Here is a 23,508-nt window from a genome sequence, read left to right as displayed (position 1 = left end):
AACCCAGCACCTGGGGGGTGACACAGGAGATGGGTGGGGAGAAGGACAGCCAGGGACTCAAGAACGGAGGCAACTTTGGTGTCAACTCTCCTCTGAGGTAAAAAGTATCGACAGTGGGACCTGTGGGGTGTGCCAGGGATTTGGCAGCTGAAGACGTGAATCCGAATTCTGGCTCTCCCCCTTGCCAGCTGAATAACCCTGAGCTTAACCATAGTGAGTTTTGCTTGCTCTGCCCTAAAATGGAGGTTGTGAGGATTAAAGGAGATGACGCACATACAGCACCTGGCATAAACTCACCTGTAACATGCGAGTTCCAGTTACTCTTCGTTTTGGTGCATCAATAAAGATCACTGGAGTTTCTGCTCCCTGATGGTTTCACTGCACTAGCCAGCTGCACATCTCCTGGCCGGCTGGCTGGAGGGACAGAAGGGTGGATGGATGGGTGGACAGAGGGATGAACAAATGGATGGATGGATGAGTGAATAAATTAAATCCTCCAAGAGACAGTGGCTGCCAGACTGCACCTTCTTCTACTTTCTAATCTGCACTTTAAAAAGATAGAGTGAATCAAATATAAAATCCCGGGGGCAAGAGTGAAGGCAGGGCAGAGGCAGAGAGAGACAGAGGGGAGTCGCTCCCCTGTTCAGATGGCAGGTGGTGAGCCCCGATGCCAGTTTCCAGCTTGATTTCCTTCTCTCCATAGGTTAACGCTGACCCCAAGCTGCTCATCTCCTGGACAAGGATGAGAGTGTCAGGTAGGACCAGGTTCTGAGGATTCTCAAGGATGGGCTCTGGAATTGGCTTTAGAGTCATTTTTCTGTCAGCAGTGTCCCCCATCGTGAGCTCAGAGGTGGGTGGGATGTATCTGTTCCCAAATGGTCAGGCCAGAATTCCAGGAGGAAAGCAATCAAGAGTTAGCCTGGAAAGCAGGAGAGGCAGCCCCGCCTCTAGGCTGGAGGGCTGGAGAAGTTCCGGCTCAGTTGCCCCACCCAGCTGGGATCACAGGGATTGACCCTCAAGGAGGACTATTCTAGAAACATGCTGCAGGGCTGGTCACGAGGAACACATGCCCTTCATACAGATAGGGAAACCAAGGCACAAACAGGAAATGCACACGCCCCATTTATATTCCCAAACAGCTGTGAGGAGTCAGCAGCACTGGTTTTGGAGTCAGCTGACTTCCCTAGGTTCAAACCCCACTTCTGTCACTTACTAGCCAAGTGACCACGGAGAAGTGACTGCCTTTCTGAGCCTCAGTTTCCTTATCTGTAAAATGGGGTAATCAATAGCATCTAGCACATTGAGTTACTGTGCAGATGAACTGAGATAATGTATGTAAAAGCGGTTCATACAGTGCCTGGCACAAGATGAGTGCTGTATAATTCTGAAATTTTGGGTGCCCAGAGGCACTCTGTGCCCTAGAAGATGAGGACTTCCACAGACCTGACACCAACCCCATGGAATTCAGGGGGCTTTCTCCCCCACCCCAAGTAAGCAGAGACCAGCACAGGCCACAGGCTGAACGCAGGGCTGAGGAGCAATAGTGATACGGAGAAGGTCAGAGGGAGGGACTGAGGGTCAGACTAGGACGGATGGATTTGATTTGGAAGGCAGCGGGGGCCGGCCAGAGTTCCTTGAGCTGGGAGGTGAAATGGAGCCCATTTTCTGGTCCTCGTAAGGAAAAGCAGTGGGACAGGGAGCTGTGAATGACTCGGGCCCATGTGTGGGGCTGCTCCCCAATGATGTGGGGGGTCAGGGAGCAACCTGGCTGTGACGCAGGGGAGAAGGGAAGCTGTGATTTGTCTCAAAGCTGCCCAGCAAGTCCAGCGTGTGGTTATTTGTAGAGGCCTTGAGGGGAGTTGATGGGAAATGTGGAAGGCAGCCCCAGCCCCAGCCACCCTGGAGGCTGCCTACTGTGACAACTACAACATCCCCCAGACAAGCCGTGAGCCCAGTGGCACAGTGTTACAGTGTCCACTCTGTGACTGAGGGACTCCAACTCAGAGAGGCTGAGCTCCTGCCCAAGGCCACACAGCACACTGGCTGCCCTGAGCACTGACACAGCCTTCCTGCTCCAGGACTCGCCTCCCAGAGCCTGCCTCCTGCTCTCCTGCTGCAGTTCCCGGCCTCAGCCCAGTGGGCCGTATAAAAGTGCAGATTCCCAGGCTACATCCCTAGAAAGCCAAGCTCTGGGGGGCTAAGTAAAGCCCAGGAATGGGGCATTTTTAACTTTCTCTCCCAGAAGACCCACTCTGGGGAATGTTGCCACGTAATCTGGCAGCGTGCTCTCACCATTTGACCGTCACATGGATTCACATGCGGTGTCACCACGTGGTCCCATGCTCTGGTCCATGGCGAGAGTGTGGTCTGCACCTGCAACATGGGGTCTCTCCATGTGGCCTCGCTGCAGGAATTTGGCAAGGACTCGCTTGTGGTCTTGCGTTGGAGCCTTGCAACGTGGCCTGGCGCTGGGAGACCTGGTATCACCTTCTTGCTCTGCAGGTCTGCCTCGCCTCCTGACCCTCGTCTTCGCCCTGGTCATCACATGGATCTGTACTCGCAGCTTCAACTTCAACGTGAAAACCATCCGTCTGCCACGCTGGCTCGGTGAGTGGGGTTCACCGTCGAGGACAGGGCCTGCCAGCTAGGGCTCGGGGCCGAGGACACAGAACTGTGTCATCCATCCCTGGGTGACCCAGGAGACAGCCAAGCATGGCAAAGTGTGTCCTGCCTTTGGGACCTTAGCCATTGGGGGGCAGGGGGACAAGAATGGAAGCCCCCATTCTGTCAGGAAGGCTGAAGCCCATGGGGAACAGAGAAGTGTTCCAAGGCCCAGGCAACACACGTGACTGCACCAAGGGCCGTTTTGGAAAGGTGGCCCCAAGAAAGAAGGGAAGACAGGGGAGGACAGAGGGAGGTCTGCCTGGAAACTTCTTCATGCAGGTCCTTCCCACCTGCCTTCCATGCCCCACTCCTTCTCAGCCTTCAGGTCTCTCTGCTCAGATGTCACCTCCTCGGAGGCCTTCCCTGACAACCCCAGCTATAGTCGCACACCCCTCCCCTCGTCTAGGTTCTCTCACGTCAGCATATTTTCTTCAGAACGCCATCACCGTCTGTCATTACGTTGTTTATTTATTCGGTTCCTCGGTCATTACCTGTCTCTGCCCCCTTGAATGTGAGCTTCCTGAAGGCAAGGATTTTGTTTTGAGTACGTCCATCTCTCTAGCACCTGACACAGAGCAGGTGCCTAGTAAACATTTGCTGAATGAAAGAAAGATGGATGGATGGATGGGTGGATGGATGGACAAACTGACAGATGGATGGATGATGGATGCTGGCTGCTTTCCGTGCACTGTCTCATTTAATCTGCACAAATGCCTGTGGAGTGATCCACGATGTGGTTGTGGAGTGGACTCAGGCATGACTTCTGGTGTGGTTTCCCATGTGGTCTGGGAAAACAGATGCTCAGAGAGATTTAAAAACGCACCCAAGTTCCCCTCAGAGATGTCAGAACAGGAATGGGAAAGCAGGTTTTCCAAATTTAAATCCTTTCTGATCAAAGGAAGGAGGGAGGGGAAAGGGTTTACACCTCTGAATTTGTCCTCTGTATGGACAAAAAAATATATTTTTTGTTTTTATTATTACATTGATATGTAATTGGTTTCCTTTGTAATCAAATCTATTTTGCTTTGTGCACTTAATAACTTGAAGTCTGTTGGAGTAGGAAATGCTGAGTATCTCCAGGGAAGTAGGGACAAGAACCACCTCCACTGACAGAGTCAAGCATAACGACTGTAGTGACCCAAGCCAGCTCACGGCTGCCCCATTTTTAACACAATCCCATGGTAGAGTGTGTGAGATCCCTCAACCCATCCACTTCCTATCGAGCATGACCCACAGCCCGTGTTGAGATGATTTATAAGTTTACACAGATGTTGGTGGCCGCCATCTCCCCAACCTCACTAGAGATTGGCCTGGCTGCACTGGCGGCCTCAGAAGAGATGGCCCCGGTCAGTGTACAACGCCGAGAGAGGGTGTGGAGCTGGGGGTGTCCTCTAGAGGAGATAGCCCAGCCCAAGGTGGGAGAGGGGCAGTGGTTGAAAGGAGACCCCAGTAATTATTTCTCTCTCAGAACTCAGCTACCTGGGGTTTGGCAAGTCAACACCTCCAACCAACGATCGTCAAATGACTATGGGGTGTTGAGTGCTGTGTTAGGCTCCGGGGACCCCGAAATGAGGAACACATGGCCCTGCTCATGGTCTGAATCAGAGCAACCAACAGCCTTGATTACAGAATATACAAAAATGAAAGTGCATTCACATGATCCAAGTCTGGAGAAGTGTTTACAGTGGCAGGAAATGTAGCCAATGGGAAAAATGGCCGTAAAAATCACAGTGTTCTGGCACCAAAAGGAGTATAACTTTCACTTACGTCAGTCCAACCCGGGTGCACATGCCCCCACTTCATTATTTAATGCATTAATATAGAAGCGCATCTATTACTATAGCACAAATGTATTTTTGTTTTTATTATTACATTGATATGTAATTGGTTTCCTTTGTAATCAAATCTATTTTTCTTTGTGCACTTAATAACTTGAAGTCTGTTGGAGTAGGAAGTGATGAGTGTCTCCAGGGAAGTAGGGATCAATTTATTCAGAGGGGAGTTCATAGGCTCTTTCAAACCACCAAAGGGATCCATGACACAGAAATCGGGAGATTAAGAACTCCTGATTTACCTGGCAAATTAGGCAGAGTTCTTTCAGATGGGAGTGACAACTCTAACTGGTTTCAACCAAACAGGAGGTCTTGAGTTGCAGAACTGGGAAGTCCATGAATACCTGGCTTCAGGTGCAGCTCGATCCAGGGGCCCCCACAAAGCTGCTGGAGCCTGTTTCTCTACATCCCTGGGCTCTGCTTGTTGCTACTTAACGTCAACAAGTCAGAACCTACTTCCACGGGCAGCTTTCTCTCCTTGGCAGGCGTGATGGCCACCGGCTCTCCAGATGCACAACTTCCAGCTGAGCTGGAAAAGGCACACTCTCTCTCTCTCTGCCAGAGCCACATGGCAACCCAGGGAAGGGCTCTGTCTCCAGAGGAATGTAATATTATGATTGGCCCAGCCTGGGTCACATGCTACTCCTGGGGCCTTGGAGGCAGGGGATGGGGATGCTCCAGAATAGACAGCCCCCTGAGGACTAAGCGGAAAGTGTGGGGGTCCCCCCAAAAAGAAGAGGTCTCTCTTCTGGCATTTCTGTCTCTACTGGAGGCCCTGTCCTTTAGGACTTCCAGACAGGATGGTGGGATACCTGACGTAGAACTGCAGAAACAACTAGGACACAGGATGATAAGATGTTAGGAAGTGACTGAGGGCCTGAAAGGTCATGCAGTCAGGAAAGAGATGCCCCAACATGGCCCAACCAGCAGCAGCAGCTGGGGCCCAGGGGCCAGGCACCTGGCTAGGCCCCTTAGAGCTGAATCTTGCTGAATCTCTCCACAGCCCAATGAGGGTGGCTGTGATGGTCTCCATGTGCAGTCAAGGAGACTGAGGCTTGGGAGATTAAATGTCACACACAGTCACACACTAGGAGTTAGGGCTTAGACTCCAGTGGGTTTCACAACACAGCCCAGCTTTATTTTAACCATGAAAGTCATGTGTGCCTGTACATGTATGTGTGCATGTTTGTGTATGTGCATACGTGTGTGTGACTGTGCTTGTGTGTGTGTGTGTGTGTTCACGTGTGTCTATGTGTATATGCATGAGTGTGTGTACATGTGTGTTTCTATGTGTGTACACCTGTGTGTCTGTGTGTGCATGTATATGTGTTGTGTGTGCATGTGTGTGAATGGGTGACAGCAGCAAGTGAGAGAGGACTCCCAGATGAGGTGAAACTTTTAGTTCACTTCAACAGTACCATTTTAAAGTCCCTTCTTCCCACTTCCCACGCCCCAGCCCCCAGCCCCAACCTTCATCTTGCAAAAAGGGCCAAAGTGCTTTCTGTCTAACCAGATTCTGTCTTCTTTTCAGCAGACTCCACCACCAAGGAGATCCGTGAGTATCTACACACACACACATTTGCCCTAGGGCAAGATGTCCCAGGGTCTCTCCTCCCTGCCCTGCATGCAGGTCCCAGAGAAATCCAAGTCTCCAGAGTCTGCCCAGCCTTCTCCTCCCACAGCCCAATGGTGCCTTCTGAAACCCCCCAGCCCTGTGGCAAGCGTGGCCCTCTCTCAGCCATTCAGACTGGTAGGGACATGGCTCAACTGTCCTCTTTCCCCAGTCCTCCCCGTGCAGTCTGGACCACACCCTGCCCCTGCCTCCCCTGATGCCCCCACCTGGCTGGGAGCCCCAGGGGCAGGGGCTGTATTCCTTATACCTATTGCAAAGACCCCAGGCTTGGCTCAGGGTTCCTGCTCCAAAGTGCCAGGGGCCCCCAGAGACAAACAGAAGGGCTGATTGTCTGTTGGGGGAGAAACGCCAGGTGTGCCAAGAGAGGCAGGGAAAGCACTGTGGGCTCCTGGAGGGACAACTCCTTCCTATGGGATTGGGTCAGAGAAGGCTTCAGGGAGGAGGTGGCCTTTCAGGTGTGCCTTGTGGAGGAGGCGATGAGGCGCAGAGCTCCAGTGGAGACCTTGGCTGGAGAGTCAGGGACTGAGCAGCAAGGAGAGAGTGTGGGGAGGGCAGGAATGCTGAGGGCCTCAAATGCAGGGAGTCGGAACAAGGCTTCAGCAAGGCCCCACTGCCAAGGGCAGAGCAGGCAGAGACAGAGCTCTGATGCTGGGAACAGTAACGATGGCTGAGTGCCCACTGAGTGGCGGACGCTATAATCAGAACTTCACAGGCATCTCATGTGATCCTACACACCACCGGACTCAAGTGCTGTAATTATCCCCTTTTTATAGGTGAGGAAACTGAGGCTCAGAGGTGAAACCTCTTGGCCAAAGTCATGCAGCTGTAAGTGGTAGAATGAGAGTCAACCCTACCCCCTTCTAGTCCAGGGCCCACCCCCTCCACACCTCTTTGCAAGAGACAACACTTCCAGGCCCCCTCAGTCTCCCTCCCCAACATGGTGGTGACTCTGAAGAGGGCTGCAGCTCCAGGAATAGGATTTTACCTGACTAAGAAAAGCCCCAGTACACTGTGGGATTACAGAGATCAAAGACTGTATGAATCGACACAAACCATTCATCCCAAACCCTCAACCCCATCTCCCTGAAGCCTTTTCAGTCATATTCTGAAGAAGGCACAAGAGTGTCACAGGTGCTGAGCAAACACTTAGACATCGCCTGCTGGGGGGATGGCAGATCCAAGCGCACTTGCTTCCTTCTGCCCTGCCCACTCCCATGGCAGACATCACCAATCAATCCAAGCATTCCTTCCCTCCAAGCTCACAGGTAGTATCAAGAGCTTTATCATTAAACCTCTAACAGTAGGTCCAAATTGTCATTTAAGAGGAAACCTATTTGATGATCCTGATTTAAACCAACTCCCTGATTTCTCTGGCCAGTTGGCAAAAATAACAGGAAAAGATTTCTGGCAGGTCATACAGCAGATTAGAGGAAGAGCAGCCCAAGTCTCCTGACTTCACCCTCCCCCTCCCCCATACACATACCAGTGCTCTTGCTAGCACCAGCTCCATGCCCTGAGCAATAGTGCTGGGGTTCCTAAAGGGTTTGGGCCTCGGGATCTGAGGCAGCTGGGGGTGGCAGCTCCCTAAGCCAGACCCAGAGAGCAAATCCCCTGCCTCCCATGGCTGAGACCCCCTGGGCATCACCTCCCTTCATCCAGAAGCTTGACCTGGAAGGCTGGATGGCCAGAAAATCAATTCTGGAAAAGCCTGCTTAAGCCAGGCTATTGACATCAGGTTTATCAGACTTAGCTGCAGTTGATTAGGCTCTGGGCAAACTCCACGGGTGGTCCCTGAGGCCTGAAGTAATCCCTCCATCGGTGAGGGGACCAGTGGAGGTGGGGCCTCAAGGTTCACAGAACAAGAGGAGCCAGGCCCAGGCTGAGGATCGCCCTGGCATCACTCAGCCAACCCGAGGGCAGGGATGGGCCCCCTCCCTGGGGGTCCTGCCTAGAGGGAGAAGGAGCCTATCCAGGCCTGGATGCCCACGCTCTCTCCTGAGCAGCCCTTTGTGTGTCTCCACTCCCGCCCTTGTTCTCTGAGTGACAGTGTCCTGGTTTGCATCCAGCAGGTGGGGGTGCTGAAATCAAGGACAGGCCTTTCCTCTCAGATAACCAGGGCTGACCCCAAGCCAAGCAGGGTGCCCTGGCAAGGGCCACATTCACTCCAGAAGGGACATCTTCACCTATTCAAGGGTGCCACAGCTGCCAAGTTTGTACCAGTGGGTTGTGTCCCCCCAGAGGTACATTTTCCTGATTCGCCTTTAGGCTCCCTATAGGCCAGCGAGTGCCCTGGAGACCCTCATCATCCTGACCCCATTGTCCCTCCCACCCTCAGGCTCAGCCTGGCGCAAATACTCTATGTGTTCATCCAATGAGGACAAACAGAGTGCCTACTGTGTGCCAGGCATAGGTGTTACTGGGACGATTTAACAAGATAATAAACATAAAGTGCTTGCCACAGTGCCCAGCACCTGCAAGCCCTCTGTGTGCACAAGCTTCTCTTAGGAAGCCTGTGGGTTTGTTCCTGAACACCCACTGACAGAGCCCAGCCGTATGCCTGGAACAGGGGCTAGGGGAGAGAAAGGCCGCCCAAGCCCCACTTTCCCTTTGAGGGTGAACGGTCTCTAATTTCACATTTACCCAATCATCCCTAATGCTGCTTTCCAAACTGTCAGGTGGTGCTAAAAGCATGCATTAGCATAAAGTAGAGCCCACCAGGCTGGAAGTGCAGATGTTGTCATAGTTTGTGGGGACCCCATTGAGGGCTGAGTGCTCGGTGACTGCCTCTTGGGGTGCCATCCATGTCTCCTGCTGATCACGGGCCTCCTGGGCTTGCCCTGTAAGGAGTGCATGTAGAGCACGTGGGTCTCAGTATCAGCCACAGTCATGAGAGGTGCCACATAGCAAATGTCCATTGCATTTCAAGCACCGAGTGGGAGAGCCGGAGCCGCCTGCCTGCTCCCTGCTGGCTGCCAGGGCCCAGCACTTAGTAAATGAGTGATGAAGGAATGAAGGGTGAGAAGAGCCCACAGGTACTGAGCACTAACCTGTGCTCATTTACTTCTCACAAGAACCCAGTGGGGAAGGCAGCTTAGTATCCCATTTTACAGATGAAGAAGCTGAGGTGCAAGAAGGTTGAAGACGTGCCCAGGGGAACCTGGCTAGAGAGAGGCGCTCCCACCCTTCAGGCTAGGGCCCCCAAGAGGTTGTTGACAGGGGCCTCTAGGCACTCAAAAGGCTGCTGTGGCCCAAGAGAGAGGTTCTCAGGAGAATCCTTCATCACCGTGACTCTGGTTATTAACCACTACTTGTTACTCCATGCATCCACACTGAGGGCCCTGTGCTGGGGCTGGGGCTGTGATGGGAAGCCCAAAAATTCATTCCAGGCTAGTCCGACACACAGCCAGTGTGCTGCGTGCTTAGATGGGGGTGTTGGAGGCCCGTGGAGCTCGGCAAAGGCTTCTCCAGGAAGAGACCTCTGAGTGTGTCCTGAGCAGGCTCCCTGGGCCTGCCCATCCCACCTCCCCCAGGCCCCTTCCAGAGCTGCCAGCCACCAAGGCTGGTCTCTTCCTTCCCAGGGGTCGTGAAGACCAAGTGTGGCCTCAGCAAGTCCTGCCCAGCCAACTTCTTTGCGTTTAAAATCTGCAGTGGGGCCGCCAACGTCGTGGGCCCCTCCATATGCTTTGAGAACCACATGTAAGTACCTAAGGGGCACCTACGTTTCTTTTGTTTCATTCATTCATTCCTTAGAAAATTCCAGAGTTGCCGGGGACAGGCCCGTGAGACCAGCCCACACCTCTGCTAAGCTTCCTTTCACTCTAGGCGTGTGTGTCACAAATAACAAGGATCCAAACTGCTCACATGTCTGCCAGGGGCTTTACTGCCTCATCTAATTTACAACCCCAGCCCTCTGGAAGGTGGGCTGCTGTCATCCCTATGGTAAAGATGAGAACACGGAGGTCAGACAGGGTCACCTGCCAAGCCAGCAGCAGCAGAACCAGACTTTGGACTCAGGTGTAACAGCCAGCTGCATGCAGGCTTCCTATGAAAGGAGATGCCTGTTGGGGGAGGTTCAAGATGAAGACCCGGGCATCAAAGCCCACATGCAGCAGGCACCAGGGCTCCCGCCCAGGTATGGGGGAAAGACTGGGGACCCTTATCCAACCTACATAGGAAAGTCCCTGGGGCAGCAATTGCATCCTATGAAAGAAGACAGAGGCAGATATTTGTCAGGATTCTGAACCAACTACAACTTGCTTAAGCAAAACAAGGAAATTGGTTCGTGTTCCTAAGAGGCCAGACATAGGAGGCTTCAGGACCAGCTGGCTCCAAGGGTTCAAACCATATCATCAGGGCTCCCTCTACACCATCTTCAGCTCTCCTCTCCTCTGTCTGTTAGCTTCATTATTCTCTACTGTAATATACTTCTCCATGTGGCCAAGGAGCTAGGCCACCAGCTGGTTTGACATATTAGCCCAGCCTACCACCCTTAGTGGGAAAAGAACTTTCCTGTCTGAATTATCCCTGCAAAGGTCCCAAGACTGGGTCTCATTGACTGGCCTGGGTCACATGACCATGTCTGGCCCCATCACTATGGCCAGGGGCACAGGATGCTTTGCTTGTCCAGACCTGGGAGAGACAGGTCAGTCCCAGAACCACCTGGCCTGAGAGTAGAGGAGGACAGCTCTCCTAAGAACCACCAGAAGACAGGTGTGGATGCTGGGCCAGCAGAAACAGAGCTGTGCTTCACACGGGGAACGCAGATGCCCCAGGATGGTAGCAATTTTCTGGGTTCTGTCTCCTCCCGGCCACCAGGCTTCACAGCCTGGGGAGGTAAGCTGCGCCCCACCCCCGCCCCAGTACCTCAAAGCCCCAGGCAGACATGTTGTCTCTTCTCTAAGAGACTGTTCTGGTCCAAATATGCCATGAGAGACTCCTTGGAGAATCCAGCCCACCGCAGTTTCCATGAAAAAACAGATGGCTCACATTATTCCATGTGCTTCCTAGTGCTTCTGAATTGCGTCATGTGGGCCCTTTTGGAGGTCCCCAGTCAAAAAAGCAGTGCTCGTTCCATGCTCAGGACCAACTGTTGTGTTTTGTTTTCCTTCCTGGTCTTCAGGATCATGAGTCCTGTGAAAAACAATGTGGGCAGAGGCCTGAACATCGCCCTGGTGAACGGTGAGTTGTGATCCACTCCCAAGACAGTCCCCACCACACTCTTATCTCCAAGGAAGATGGTGGGGTGGCTGCATATTTATTCAGCTGACATTGGCTCAGCTCCTACCATGTGCCCAGGGTCATCCTGTAGAGCTCAAAAGGGTAGTTGTGTCTGGCCTGGGGGAACAGGAGGTCTCAAAGACCCAGGTCTACCACAGTCCTGGCCAGGCCCCTGCCATGTGCTCCTATCCCAAGAGGATGCACTTCGATGAAACATGACCCATCCTCAAAGACACCCCAGCTTAAACCAACAAACATGCAGCCATGGGGACAGTCAATGACAATGTGAGATCACATGCTGAGTGCCCACCTTCATTCATTCATTCAACGAATTCGGGCAGCAGCTACTTTCTGTACAGGTCTGGGGAACAGCCGTGAAGTAAAAGGACATCCTCATGGGTGTCCGTGAAGTTCACAGACAATCCCATCATGCTAAGCAGCTATGCAGGAGCAGGAAGCACAGCTCCAGGAGCGGGGTGCAGAGTGTGCAGCAGGGTAGTCAGGGCAGGCTTCCCGAGAGAGGTGATGGTTAGCTGCGGCCTGAACCACAGCAGGGCTTGGCCAGGAGAAAAGTAGGGGAGTCTTCTTCCAGGCAGGGGCAACACTGTGCAGGGAGCAGGGATGAGAGGGGCTTGCAGGCCTGGAAGCAGCAGCAGGGAGAGGCGAGGCTGGGGAGACCAGCAGGGCCGAAGGATGAGCAGCTAAGCGTCTGCTATGAAGTGTGCATTTGAAACTGAGGGCAGTAGGGAGCCATGGAAAGGCTTTGAGCAGGGCATGGATGCCCAGCCCTGCATTCCAGAAACCTCCTTCTAGCTTGGGAGGCTGGAGGCGGGGAGACCCAGGGGAGGCCAGTGGTCCTGATAATGCTGCATCTCCAGCAGGTGATAAATAGGAGGCCAAACAACAACCAAGTCTGAAATAGGGACACGTTTCAAGAGGGAGTGAGTTTACAGGGTCAAGTAAGGACCAACTGGTCTGGCCCCAGTTAAGACCTCCTGCTTTCTGCTCCTAGACAGGGAACGAGGGCCACTTCACGGGACAAAGGTCAAGCCGAGTGGAGAAAAGCGTGCAAGGAATGCTCAGGAAGGAAAATGTCAAGCTTGCATGTGGCATGACCACATGACCACACTTAGGAAGTGACAGGGTAGAATGGGAGCCCTGGCCCTGCCAACTCTGAGTCCTTGAACTTTGCTCCTAAAGGAAGCTATTTTCCCCTCTGCCAAGAACTGTTGCTGGGTCAGGGGAGAGGTCAAGTTTTGGGGTAGAGATAGGGTCCTGCCTGGATGGATGGGAGTCAGAAGACAGTCCTGGCCAACTTCCTGGGAGCCTGGGAAGGGTTGGATAGGGAGAGGCAGGATTCTGAGTGGGGCTGCTCCTTCTCTGCCGCCTTGAGGAGAGCTAAGGCCTGTTTCACCCCAGCTCTGGGATGGTGGTCCCTCCCTGAAGGGAGCGTGTGCAGGCAGCTCAGGCTGGTCCCAGAGCACTCCTCTGTGAATGTTCTGCATCCATCAACAAGCCCACTCAAGCTTCACACCCCACAGTGAGGGAGGGCAGGAAATGCCTCCAACTGCAGCTGACCTGGCTGAAATCTGCTGAGTTTTGCTTCCCCCAAATGGGCTAATGCCTGAAAAAACCTCTGAATATTTTCTGATGAGATGTCCCCAGACTGGGGCCTCCTTCCCTGCCTCTCACAAAGCCAAAGAGTAAAAATAACCATCAACGACAATAAGAGCTAACATTATTGAGCTGTGTGCTAGCTATTTCATTTAAACTCATCATGATACCAGAATGGAGCTATGCTCAACATCCCCATTTTCCATGTTAAAAAAAGGAGGCTCAGAGAGGTTAAGCAACTTGCCCAAGGTCACACAAGCAATAGAACCATCTAAATTTGAACCCGGATCTGGCTGACTCCAAAGTCTTAATCACTCAGCTGAACTACTTCCCTAGACCAGGACTGTCTCCAAACACATATACAGAGCCTACTGCATGCCAGCTGTGGGGAAGCCCAACAAATCACCTCAGGGCCTCAGAGTCCTCATCTGTGCAATGAGCCAGAACAACAAACGCGTGGCTGAAGATCCGCCGGTCCGTAACCTCCCGGTGGGGATGCGACTCCTTTGAGAAATGTCCAAGTATGCTCCCCCACCCCAACTCCAGTTCCAGGAAAATCCACAAGCTATCTCAAAAGCAGCCTCAGGGGTTCATAGACCACCGTCCCTGGGCCCCAGGTGAAGCTCTACGAGGACGCTACGTGGCTCAGGAATCCGGGCTGCTCTCTGAGCCTGTTCGCCCCGCGCACCGCGGGGAGAGCGGCTGCTGCCCGGGCCCGGCCCCACCCGCGTCAGGAGGCCAAGAGCGAGCGGCCATCCCCTCTGCAACACCTCCATCTAGTGACCGAGAGTGAGAACTGCAGCTTCCTGCCGGAACACCCCTCCCGGAGGACGTGGCCTTCCGCCTTCTCCCACCACAAACCCGCAAACGCAATTCGGATTATTGGACTCTGGGAAATTGAGTGCCCTGTTTGGCCCACTGCAAATCCCTTTGCCTTCAAGAGCTGGAGGACTCAAGTCACAGATTTTGTGTTTAGGTGGGAATAATAATGATGATGACCATTATTTTTATTACTATTTTGCAGCTAAAATGTATCTTGTATGCTTACTATCTATTTTAAATATATCTCATTTAGTTCCCACATCACTGAGGTCAGAATGCTAAGTCGTGTGTTAGGACGTGGCAGGACAGAACACAGACTCAGATTCTGTCGGATTCCAGAAACCCTCGCCATCATGTTCTTGGACCTCTCAGGTCAGCCCAACAGTCAATCACTGGGCACCTACTTTGGTCCAGCATGCTCTTTACAGGACCTAATTTCATTCGATTCTTATTCTGTTTTTAGACCTTAGACCACAGAGTGGCTGTTTTCAGCAAAATGACGAGCAGAATGACACGTTACAGGAAATAATGGTTCTGCTCTCTTAACCCCTAGGAACCACGGGGACGCTGCTGACACAGGCCATTTTCGACATGTACTCCGGAGGTAGGCATCTCTATTAACAATAAAGTCACAGGGTGGGGTGAGCCACTTCCTGGGGCAGGGGAGCCTTTGGTGTGGGGTGCCTGGCACTTGTTTCCACAAGAGACACCCAGAGAGAGAAGACAGGCACTGGGGGATTGCGGGGTGGTGAGGGTCGTCCTGCTACCTTTGCAATTCCTTCCTGCTGTGTTAGTTGGAATCTCCCAGATGCAGATCCTGCAATGGTGTATTTGGGAGGCGACCTCAGGAGTGTCAGCAGGGGAGCGAGGAGGAAAGACAGGGCAAGGACGGAAGCCAGTTCAGAGTGTGTCATCACACCCTTCAACATAACACAGTTGGGACTCTGGAGCCAGTGCCATATGTACACCTCAAAGACATCCCAGAGGAGCGAGGGAGCTGGGGCGCTCATAACTCTAATTCCTTGGCACTTCCCAGCACTTCTGGCCTGCACTCAGGGGACAAAGTGGGATGTGGAGGCCAGACAAGACCCTCAGGCAAAGAAATGCCAGTGCTGGCCGCTGGGGACCAGGCGTGTGTGCCCTACAGGGCTAGGGACTAGGTGTATGGCCATGTCAGTGTACACCCTCTCAAGCTCTGCAAGATAAAGGGTACTTTATTTCAAGGTCGCAGGGATCCCTAGTGGACCCAAGGACAGGACAAGGCCTTCTGGGGTCCAGAAAGGACCTCTCTAGGGCTCTGAGCTCTCTGCACAGACATGCTTTTTGAGCTTCTCTGTGCACAGGGCAGGCCCCTTAGGAAGTCACTGCCTCCTCGCCCTCAGCACCGCCCAGTGAGACAGGCACTGACCTGCCTGGGCTGGGATCCCAACATCTTATTTCCCACCAGCAGCTTCCTCACTAGCCAGGATCTGTGGGCAGGGTGGGGCCCTCACCCCGCACTCTGACATCTTTCAAAACGTGCTGGAATTAGGATGGATGAGGACCGTAAAGGCAGCAGGGTGGCCCTTTGCAAATGGCAGAGATCTGGGCCCTGTAAGGACTGGTTTTCATCAGGATGGATGAACTGAGCTCCAGCCCCTTTGTTGGAGCCCAGCTGGGCTATTTCCCTTCCATCTCCCCAAGCCCAGGCCAGCTCCAGGCTTGGCCATCATGGGACACAGAGCGTGTGTGGCCACGCTGCTGCCAAACAGCTGGGTTTGTGCTCTCCTGGATCCCCTCATCTTTGTCTCAACCCCTAAGGAAAACCCAGCTTGCCTGCACCCACCGAAACATGTGAGCCCAGGAGGGGGGCAAGTCACCAGGTGACAGAGAGCAGGAAGCCCTCAGCCTTGCAAACAAAGGGGCTAAAATGTGGGAAACGGGGAATGTTTAGGACATGGTCTGCAGTACCACTCTTAGAGATGGGCAGTTGGGACCCTGTCCTGGGCCGAGGACTTCAGAGGGCCCACCTGTCCCTCCCCAGTTATGTCCTAGCTCCTGGGTGAGTAGTCTACAGGACCAGGGGATGTGCCAGCCTGGAGCCCGCTTCAGGGCCCAACAGGACTCTTCCCCAAGCATGCCCTTCCCCCAAGCCAGCAGACACACCCCTGGGACCAAAGGATGACAAGGGATGGCCATTGCTGGATGGGAGGGTGGTGCAAGACCCCTCTTACTACCCTACAGAGCTGGGGACAGGGGTGAGAAGGGAGGGGGAAGGCCGTGGGCCAAAGGCCTCTTCTCTGCCCAGGACCTGCAGATGCTGGGGTGGCCTGAGGCCAGGTTTATGGAAAAGGTCCCGTCTCACGAGTCAGGGGCTTCAGGCTGCATAATCTGAGGCAGGTGGCACTTTTGAGCCTCAGTTTCTTCTCCTGTACAATGGTGGTAACCAGAGCGTCCACTCCATAAGACCGACATGAGGATTAAATGCTAACCTGCAGTCATGGCCAGGAGGGGCCTGCTTGGCTGCTGGAGGGACCAGGGAAGCTAATTTAGTGTTCTCCATCCCCTCCCTCCCTCCCCGTCCCTTTTCTTCCTTCCTCCCTCGTTCCATCCAGAGGATTCAGAAGCAAGGAGTTCATCTGTCAGATTGAAAAGGAGGGAAAAAAATTAAACATGAGACAAAACTTTAAAATCCCTTATTATAAACTTGGATGTTACCATGGCTAATGGGGCACCAGAAACAGAAGCGTTCTGAGAGCAATTAGCCCTTTCCCTAGAAGACAAAATGGCTTAAAAGTGAGGTGATCATTAACAGAAGGCACACTTCATTTTCTCCACATACCCACTGTCCACCCGAGACAAGTGCCAGACCATAATATCTGCTAGAAACACAAACAAGTTAATGGAGCTTGAAGAACTCTTCCTTTTTGTCTTAGAAGTTCAAGGGCTATTTCATTGGAAGAGCGCTGCGGTGACTGACTGAGGCTTCTGTGTTTCTGATCTGGGTGGCAGCTGGCCTTGGTTGGGGGAGTCGATTCTTCCCCAAGGGGCCTTCGCTGGAACACTAATAATCAGAGCTGCCTTAGTGGGCACATGACCAGTGGGCAGGGCAGTCACACAGGGACCCGTGCTTAGAGGAACCTCACCCTTGGTTTGATTATCTGCTGTCACAGTCCTGAAATTCTTAATAATTTTTTAATGAAATGCCGTGCATTTCCATTTTGCACTGGCCCCTGCAAACTATGTAGCTGGTTCAGCTAATAATGTACAATTCCATTGGAGTGCACTTACTATATGACCCAAAGTCATTGTCATCTTTGAGCTTTACAAAGATGCTCTGAGTAGGGCCATTACTCATCCTCGTTTGACAGATGTAGTCCTTGCTTTAACCACTCGGCCCCTCTTTCCCAAACTTCTCAAGTGTGTCATACCCAAAATACCATCTGCATTCTTAGTATTTTCCTTTAAATCAGCTCACTTATTTTTAACCTAGACAAACACATAATAAAAGGAAACTATATCAGTGCCCTAAGTAGAAAGCTATTATCATTTGTTGTATAGGGAAGGTGACTAGGAATATAAACACAATGGAAACAAATCAGCCTCCTTACAGCGAGTCAGATGCTGATCTGCCCCTTCCGCCTCCCTCACCCAGGGCTGCACCAAGGCCTACTCTCTGTTAAGTGGGGAGATTTGTGAGTTTAGGAAGGCATTCAAGACACAAACAGAGCCCTGCTCCTTGAAGTAGCAGGAGAGTTGTAGGAGACTCAGGTTCTCTGTCAGTGATCTCAGTTGCTTAGGGCCGTGTGGTGTACCATCTAAAGGCAGCACAGACAACCTGCACATTTGACCAGCGGTTCTTATCCCCAGCTACACATCACAGTCATCTGGGGGACTTTAAGATTCCAGAGTCCCAAAGTTGCCCCAGATGACTTGAACAAGTACCCCCTCTGTGCGCTTTGTCCTCCCCTAGGACAAGGGCTATAGGTAGCTCTGCCCTGGGACGCTGCCTCCTCCTATCTTCTGAGCCTGCCCCAGGCCACTCCTGGATCATTAGGGCAGTGGAAGAGAATGACGGTGACCATCGACCACTTCCCTTAAGCGACCAGCATCTCATTTTCCTTCCTCCCGCAGATGTGAAGTTCCTGGTGAAATTTCTTACGGAAATTCCAGAGGGCACCCTGGTGCTGGTGGCTTCCTATGATGACCCGGGGACCAAGTAAGTAAAAAACTCCACCTGCCAGGCCACAGGGTAATGCAAACCAATACTTCCAAACCCTGGGTGTCCTTTTCTGCTTTCCCACCAAGTCCATTTCCTCCTGGCAACTTATTCTAAAGGAAACAATCAGGTGAGGGTACAAAGAGATGTTCCAGGAGGCTCATCACAGCCATCATTGCGAGAGTGACAAGCTGGAAACACTTTCCCTGTCCAATAACAGCTGACTGGTTACAGAAATTATGACACATGGTAATATATGATATACTATTATATATACATAAGTGAAGATACACTGCATCAAAGACGATGGTGTAGAAAATATTTCAGGACGTGGAAGCATGCTCACCCTCTAGTTCTAAGTGAGAAAAAAACCAATATATTAAAATGCTTATGACTATGTCAAGGGAAGGTGAGACTGTATTTCTTAGTTACTTCTTTGTGCTCTTCCATTTTTTACAAATGAACAGGTATTATATTTGTAAACAGAAGCACCTCTCCAGCCCCATCCACGGCCCTTTTGGAGAGGAAGTCTTGGACCCTCCGCCCCATCTTTCCCAAGTGTGGCCCTTTCTCCAGGCACTGTCCATGGGCAAGTCCTTGAGACCCTCGCCCTGCTCCCATCCCACCGCCCAGTGTCCCTTTGACCCATCCCCACATCCTGACTGTCCTCTCTGGTCCTCTTCAGAATGACTAAAGAAATCAGGAGCCTCTTCACCCACCTGGGGAGCTCCTATGCAAAGCAGCTGGGCTTCCGGGACAGCTGGGTCTTCTTAGGGGCCAGAGACCTCAAGAATAAAAGCCCATTTGAGCAGGTGGGTTCCTGACCACCTCCACGTCCCAGTGAAGGGGGTGAAGGGCACCAGGGATGGATGGACAAAGAGGGGGCTGGGGGTAGGAAAGACAGTCACCCACCACAGGCCTTATTGTTGGGAGGAGTCTCCTGGGAGGGCCACCCAGTCATCACTTCCTCCTAAAGTCAGGGTGGTCCTTTTGGCCAGTCCACAGCAGGAAACTGCCTTGACCATTTTGTAAGACATGGGTCATACATTGATGCATAGGTATGTGGATAAGCACCCAACAAGAGAAGGAAAAGAAGAGAATAAAGGAAGAGCCAGGCATGGAGGAAAGAGAAAGATGTAGAGATGAAGGCTGGGTGTTGGGGAAGGGGGCCCAGGGCAGGGAAGGGTAGGATGCCTGGCTTCCGGTCCCAGTCATAACCTTGGCAATCCCCTTCCCCTTAAGGCCTCAGTCTCCCCACCTAGAAAGGGCAGGGTTTGGACTGAGGGAGCCCCAAGTCCCCTTCTAAGCTCTCTGTGGGGACACAGGGAGAACCCATCTGGGCACATGGAAGGGGTCAAGAAGGGTCCATAATATGGGGCCCTTCCATTGCTACCCAGAGTAGCCCTGAGCAGAGGCATCTGGGAGGCATGCAGAGGTGGAGTCTGAGGAGCACTCACAGCAGGAAGGAAGGAGTCAACAGAGGGCTGAGGGCCCCCAGGGGATGCTGGGTCTTATCAGGGGCAGCCCCATCTGTGCATTCCCAGCTCAGAGCAATTCCAGAAACCTGAGAGAACTGGCCAGGCCTTCCCTGGCATGATATAGGCTGGTCTCTAGTGGTGAGAACATTCATCTTTGCCCAGATCCCAAGACAGGGAGCTAAGGGTCAATGATTTCGACCTGAGGGACACTGAGAAAAGTGGACTCTGACCTACAGGCAATGGAGAGCCATGGCAGGCTTAATCAGGAGAGTGGCAAGAGCAGATTGATAATAAGAAAAACTAGCATTCAGCTCTGTGCAGGCACGTGCTCAGCAAGTCATGTGCAGGGTCTTATTTAACACTCACAGTGAAGCAGGTACAATTATTATCTCATGGACAAGAAACCAGAGACTTGGAGATGTTTTCACCAGGTTGCTCAGGTCTCAGAACTTCTCAGCAGTACAGATGCATTTCTCATGCATTTCTCAGGCAGCAGCCTGGAGGGGGTAGGAGCTGAGAGAGGCCGAGAAGAGACAGATGCTGGAAACTTGGTGCTGAACTCCAAAGGGGAAGACCAAGAAGGGAGGGAAGGATTTTTTTTCCCTCTCTGGAAAATGTTGGTTCAGTTTTTATGTGTGTGTTTCTAAGAGAATATAGTCAGGTAACTTTTTTAAAATGAGGAAGACTTCAGTGTAGCCTGTGCTAACGGAGAGAAGAGAACTCTGTTTATACCCCCTGGGTGAAGAACCGCAGGAGGCTAGGGCTGGGGGCTGCAGAAAGCCATGCAGGAGCTGCACAGGGTGGGGCTCTGGGGAGAAGCTTGAGGTGACACTGGCAGCTGCTGTTCTTCCTGGAAGCGTCGGCTCCAGACCCATTGAAACTGGGCCAAGACAGTGTATAGGAAACTGAGCACCGTCTTGTACCTGTACTTACGACCAGCTGACTGCCACCCATCACCCAAAAATGAACCAAAGACCATGACATGACTAAAACCAGTGTGTCCTTCGTTCTCGCACGTGGGAAACTGCGTTTTAGAGAAGTAGCATCTAGAATTTCTTTTTTTTTTTTCCTAAGGGTCAGCCATAATTATTCCAACAGTCAATTTTGCCATTTACATTTTTTCTCCAGTAAACTAACCCTGAGCATTTTAAGCACAATCTTAAACAATTTTATTCTCTTTATATATTTATTAGTAGCATTAATTAATCTTACATAGTGGGTGACCACAGGCAGTGACTTTGGTCCTCTGTGCCTTGGTTTCCCCATCTTTAGAGTGGGATGATAATAGCACACACTTCCTAGGGCTACTGTATGGGTTAAATACATAAGGCACTTTAGAATTATTAGGATTCTTCCTTTTATTGTTGCTGCAATTACTGTTATTTGGGCTGTCCTAGAGGGGCAGATGGAGAATGGGGGGGGGCAAAGTTCTCCAAGCCACCCAGCACTTGGTGCCCCCACAGGGCATAATAGGCAGTAACTGGACTCTGATCCCATATCTGAGACCTTGGGCAAGTTGCATCCCCTCTCTGAGCCTCAGTTTCCCCACCTGTGAAATGGGTTAGCAATATCCCACACCCCACCGTAGGGCTGTGGTGAGGAGGATTTGAGTAAGGCATTTAGGTTTTAAAGCACAGTGCAAATGCAGGTGTGAGTCCTAAACAGCCTACCCCGTTGTTCATATTTCTCTCTCTTCTCTCTCTCTAGTTCTTAAAGAACAGCCCAGACACGAACAAATACGAGGGATGGCCAGAGCTGCTAGAGCTGGAGGGCTGCGTGCCCAGGAAGATGTTTTAGGGTGGCTGGGGCTCTTCCTGCACCGGGGCCTGAAGGAGCTCCTGCCTGACCTAGGAGTGGAGCCCAGGCTTGCTGCGCACTGGGCTGACAAGAGGACTGTGAGGAGGCGGAGGAGCGACCATGTGGCAAGTGCCAACAGTCCTTGAGAACCCTGACGTAGCCCCCTCTTTGGAAACGAAGCCCTCCCGCTGGGCTGAGATGTCCCACCTGGGAGATGACCAGCCTCAGAGGGTCCTTCCCGAGCCAGCTGTCCGTGGAGAGAACAGGTGCGCTTTCGTCAGAGAAGGACTGACTGCCCACACTTGAGCAAAATTAAATTTTGTTTTTGCTGATCTTGAATGAACTTTCCGACCACTCAAGTTGCCACGCTTCTCCCTGGGATTAAACTGGTCTAGATTCGGTTAGCATGGGCCACGGGTTCAGACCAGTCAGTGACAGTTTCACAGAGCTGTCCATCAGGCAGCTGGGAAGGAGCTTGGTTTCATAGGGATTTCCTTTAGGCATGCAAAAGTCCGTAGTGTGTAAGATGGACAGGAACAGAGAGAGCCAGAGGACAGGACACAGAGAATGACCTGCTGTTTGCCAAGAGCCAAAGAAAATGCAGACTGGAGAGGCAGAGGAGGGGCAAGACTAGACCGCCTGGAAAGAACAGCCCGAGTGTGGAGCAGGCTTCAGGGGAGACGTCCTGCTGTCTTACTCTGGGTTCCCAGGAGCAGACCCCGAGACAAAAATTCAAGTGCAAGCAGCTTGTTTGGGAGACTGTTCTAGGAAACATCCATAGAGGAGCGGGAAGTGAGACAGAGACGAAGGCAGCCAAGAAGGGTATGTTGTCAGTCCAACCATCTTGTCAGTGACCGCAGCTCAATCCCAGCAGGAACCTCCAGGAATCAGTGTAGACACGGCCCTGGAGATGTCCTCTGGGGATGAGGGAGCTGGGGTACTTCTACACCAGCTGCCGTCAGTGGTTTGTTGAGGGCTGCTGGTGTTAGGGGTGAATTCTTGAGCCCTCCTTGTCTGCCCTGCCTTGAGAAGAGTGGCCCTCTGTGGCTTCACAGTGAGCCCTCGGCCACGAGACGTCCACGCCGGCCACTGGAGCAGACCGAAGTGGGCAGGCCCAAGGGCTGTGGTGCTGAGACCTGCCTGGGCTCTGAGATGGGCTCTAGATTGAGGTGTGGGAGCAGGAACGGTTGGCACTCAGCCTCCTGGATTGTGCAGCAGGGAGACTGCAAGCCTGTGCAGAATATGCCCCCAGCTTAAGGGCAAATGCCCACCAGTAGCGTGGGGCTCACAGTTCCCAAGTCCTGGGTACAGGAAGGGCTTCAAATGTGCGAAGAGGGCCTGAGGGAGAGAGACAGACAGAGTATAGAAACCCTCGACTGGGGGCTGGCGTGGGCTGGGACTGGGCTACAGTTGCAGTGGGGTTAGAATCAATGCCCAAGTGGGACAGCTTGGAGCAGCCTTGACTGAGGATGTCAGAAGAAGGCACCCAGCCGGCCACTTCTGCCCACTCCATAGCTCCCTCCTCCCCAACCCACCCCAGAGCACTCTCATGGTTAAAAAGCAGAGTCTGCAGGTAGCCCCAAATAGGCACTTCCACCCACATCAATATAATGCTTAGGAAAACATCTGGCCAGAAACCCACTCTGGGAACGAAAGTGGCGGGAGATTTTCATTATTACAATAAACACCTTTTTATGCTTAGAAATGTTTCTTTACAACAAGCAAGAATATCTCATAAAATTTAAAAAGAACCAGTAAAGACTTTTAAAGTGAGTTCATGCCAAAGATAGGGCCAGTCAGAGAGCTATTGGCAGTGGTCAATATTTTTTTAAAAGACATTGGGTGGCCACCTCATTGTAAGAGAAAACACATGGGACTTTTCTGGAAGCTGCATTGCACACTTTAAAGACTGAGAAATTGTCAACTGGCTCAATCAGAGAATTGAGGAGATGGTCTCTTGGAGTTGAGGGAGCTGGAAAGGCAGCACGGTGGAACTGTGGGTGTCCGCCCAGGTCCCCTCTCCCAGCTTTAGCTTCTAAGGTCAGTCCAAACTCTTTGGAGAACTGCCCTCGGGCTACTTGCACCTTCTTGGCTCATGAGTGAACAGAAGAGAGACCAGAAGTGCCAGGAGTTTACAGCACCCCAGGATGGTCCTCAGCTAATGACTGACTAGTGTGGGAATGCTGTTGTTCTGGGGCAGGACATCCCTGAGTATAGTTTACACTCCCGAATCCTCAGGGGATCAGGCTGAAG

The 23,508-nt window shown here is 52.3% G+C and overlaps 1 protein-coding gene across 1 annotated transcript; it reads left to right on the top strand.

The window, feature by feature from the left end:
* Positions 1–742: 742 nt before the first annotated feature.
* FAM3D (FAM3 metabolism regulating signaling molecule D) lies at positions 743–21,255 on the top strand. Its single transcript, XM_063115153.1, has 9 exons — positions 743–755; positions 2,503–2,607; positions 6,028–6,051; positions 9,708–9,825; positions 11,249–11,307; positions 14,336–14,386; positions 17,896–17,980; positions 18,666–18,792; positions 21,166–21,255. The coding sequence occupies exons 1-9, from the start codon at positions 743–745 to the stop codon at positions 21,253–21,255; spliced, it is 672 nt and encodes a 223-aa protein (XP_062971223.1).
* The last annotated feature ends 2,253 nt before the right edge of the window (positions 21,256–23,508 follow it).

Source organism: Cynocephalus volans, chromosome 11, assembly GCF_027409185.1.
Source record: "Cynocephalus volans isolate mCynVol1 chromosome 11, mCynVol1.pri, whole genome shotgun sequence".
Lineage (NCBI taxonomy): Eukaryota > Metazoa > Chordata > Mammalia > Dermoptera > Cynocephalidae > Cynocephalus > Cynocephalus volans.
This window is presented reverse-complemented; position numbering and strand designations above follow the sequence as displayed.

Coding starts and splice junctions, on each gene's coding strand:
- FAM3D (XM_063115153.1), top strand. Junction 6,052..9,707: donor CTCCACCACCAAGGAGATCC/GTGAGTATCTAC, acceptor CTTCCTTCCCAG/GGGTCGTGAAGACCAAGTGT. Junction 11,308..14,335: donor GAACATCGCCCTGGTGAACG/GTGAGTTGTGAT, acceptor CTTAACCCCTAG/GAACCACGGGGACGCTGCTG.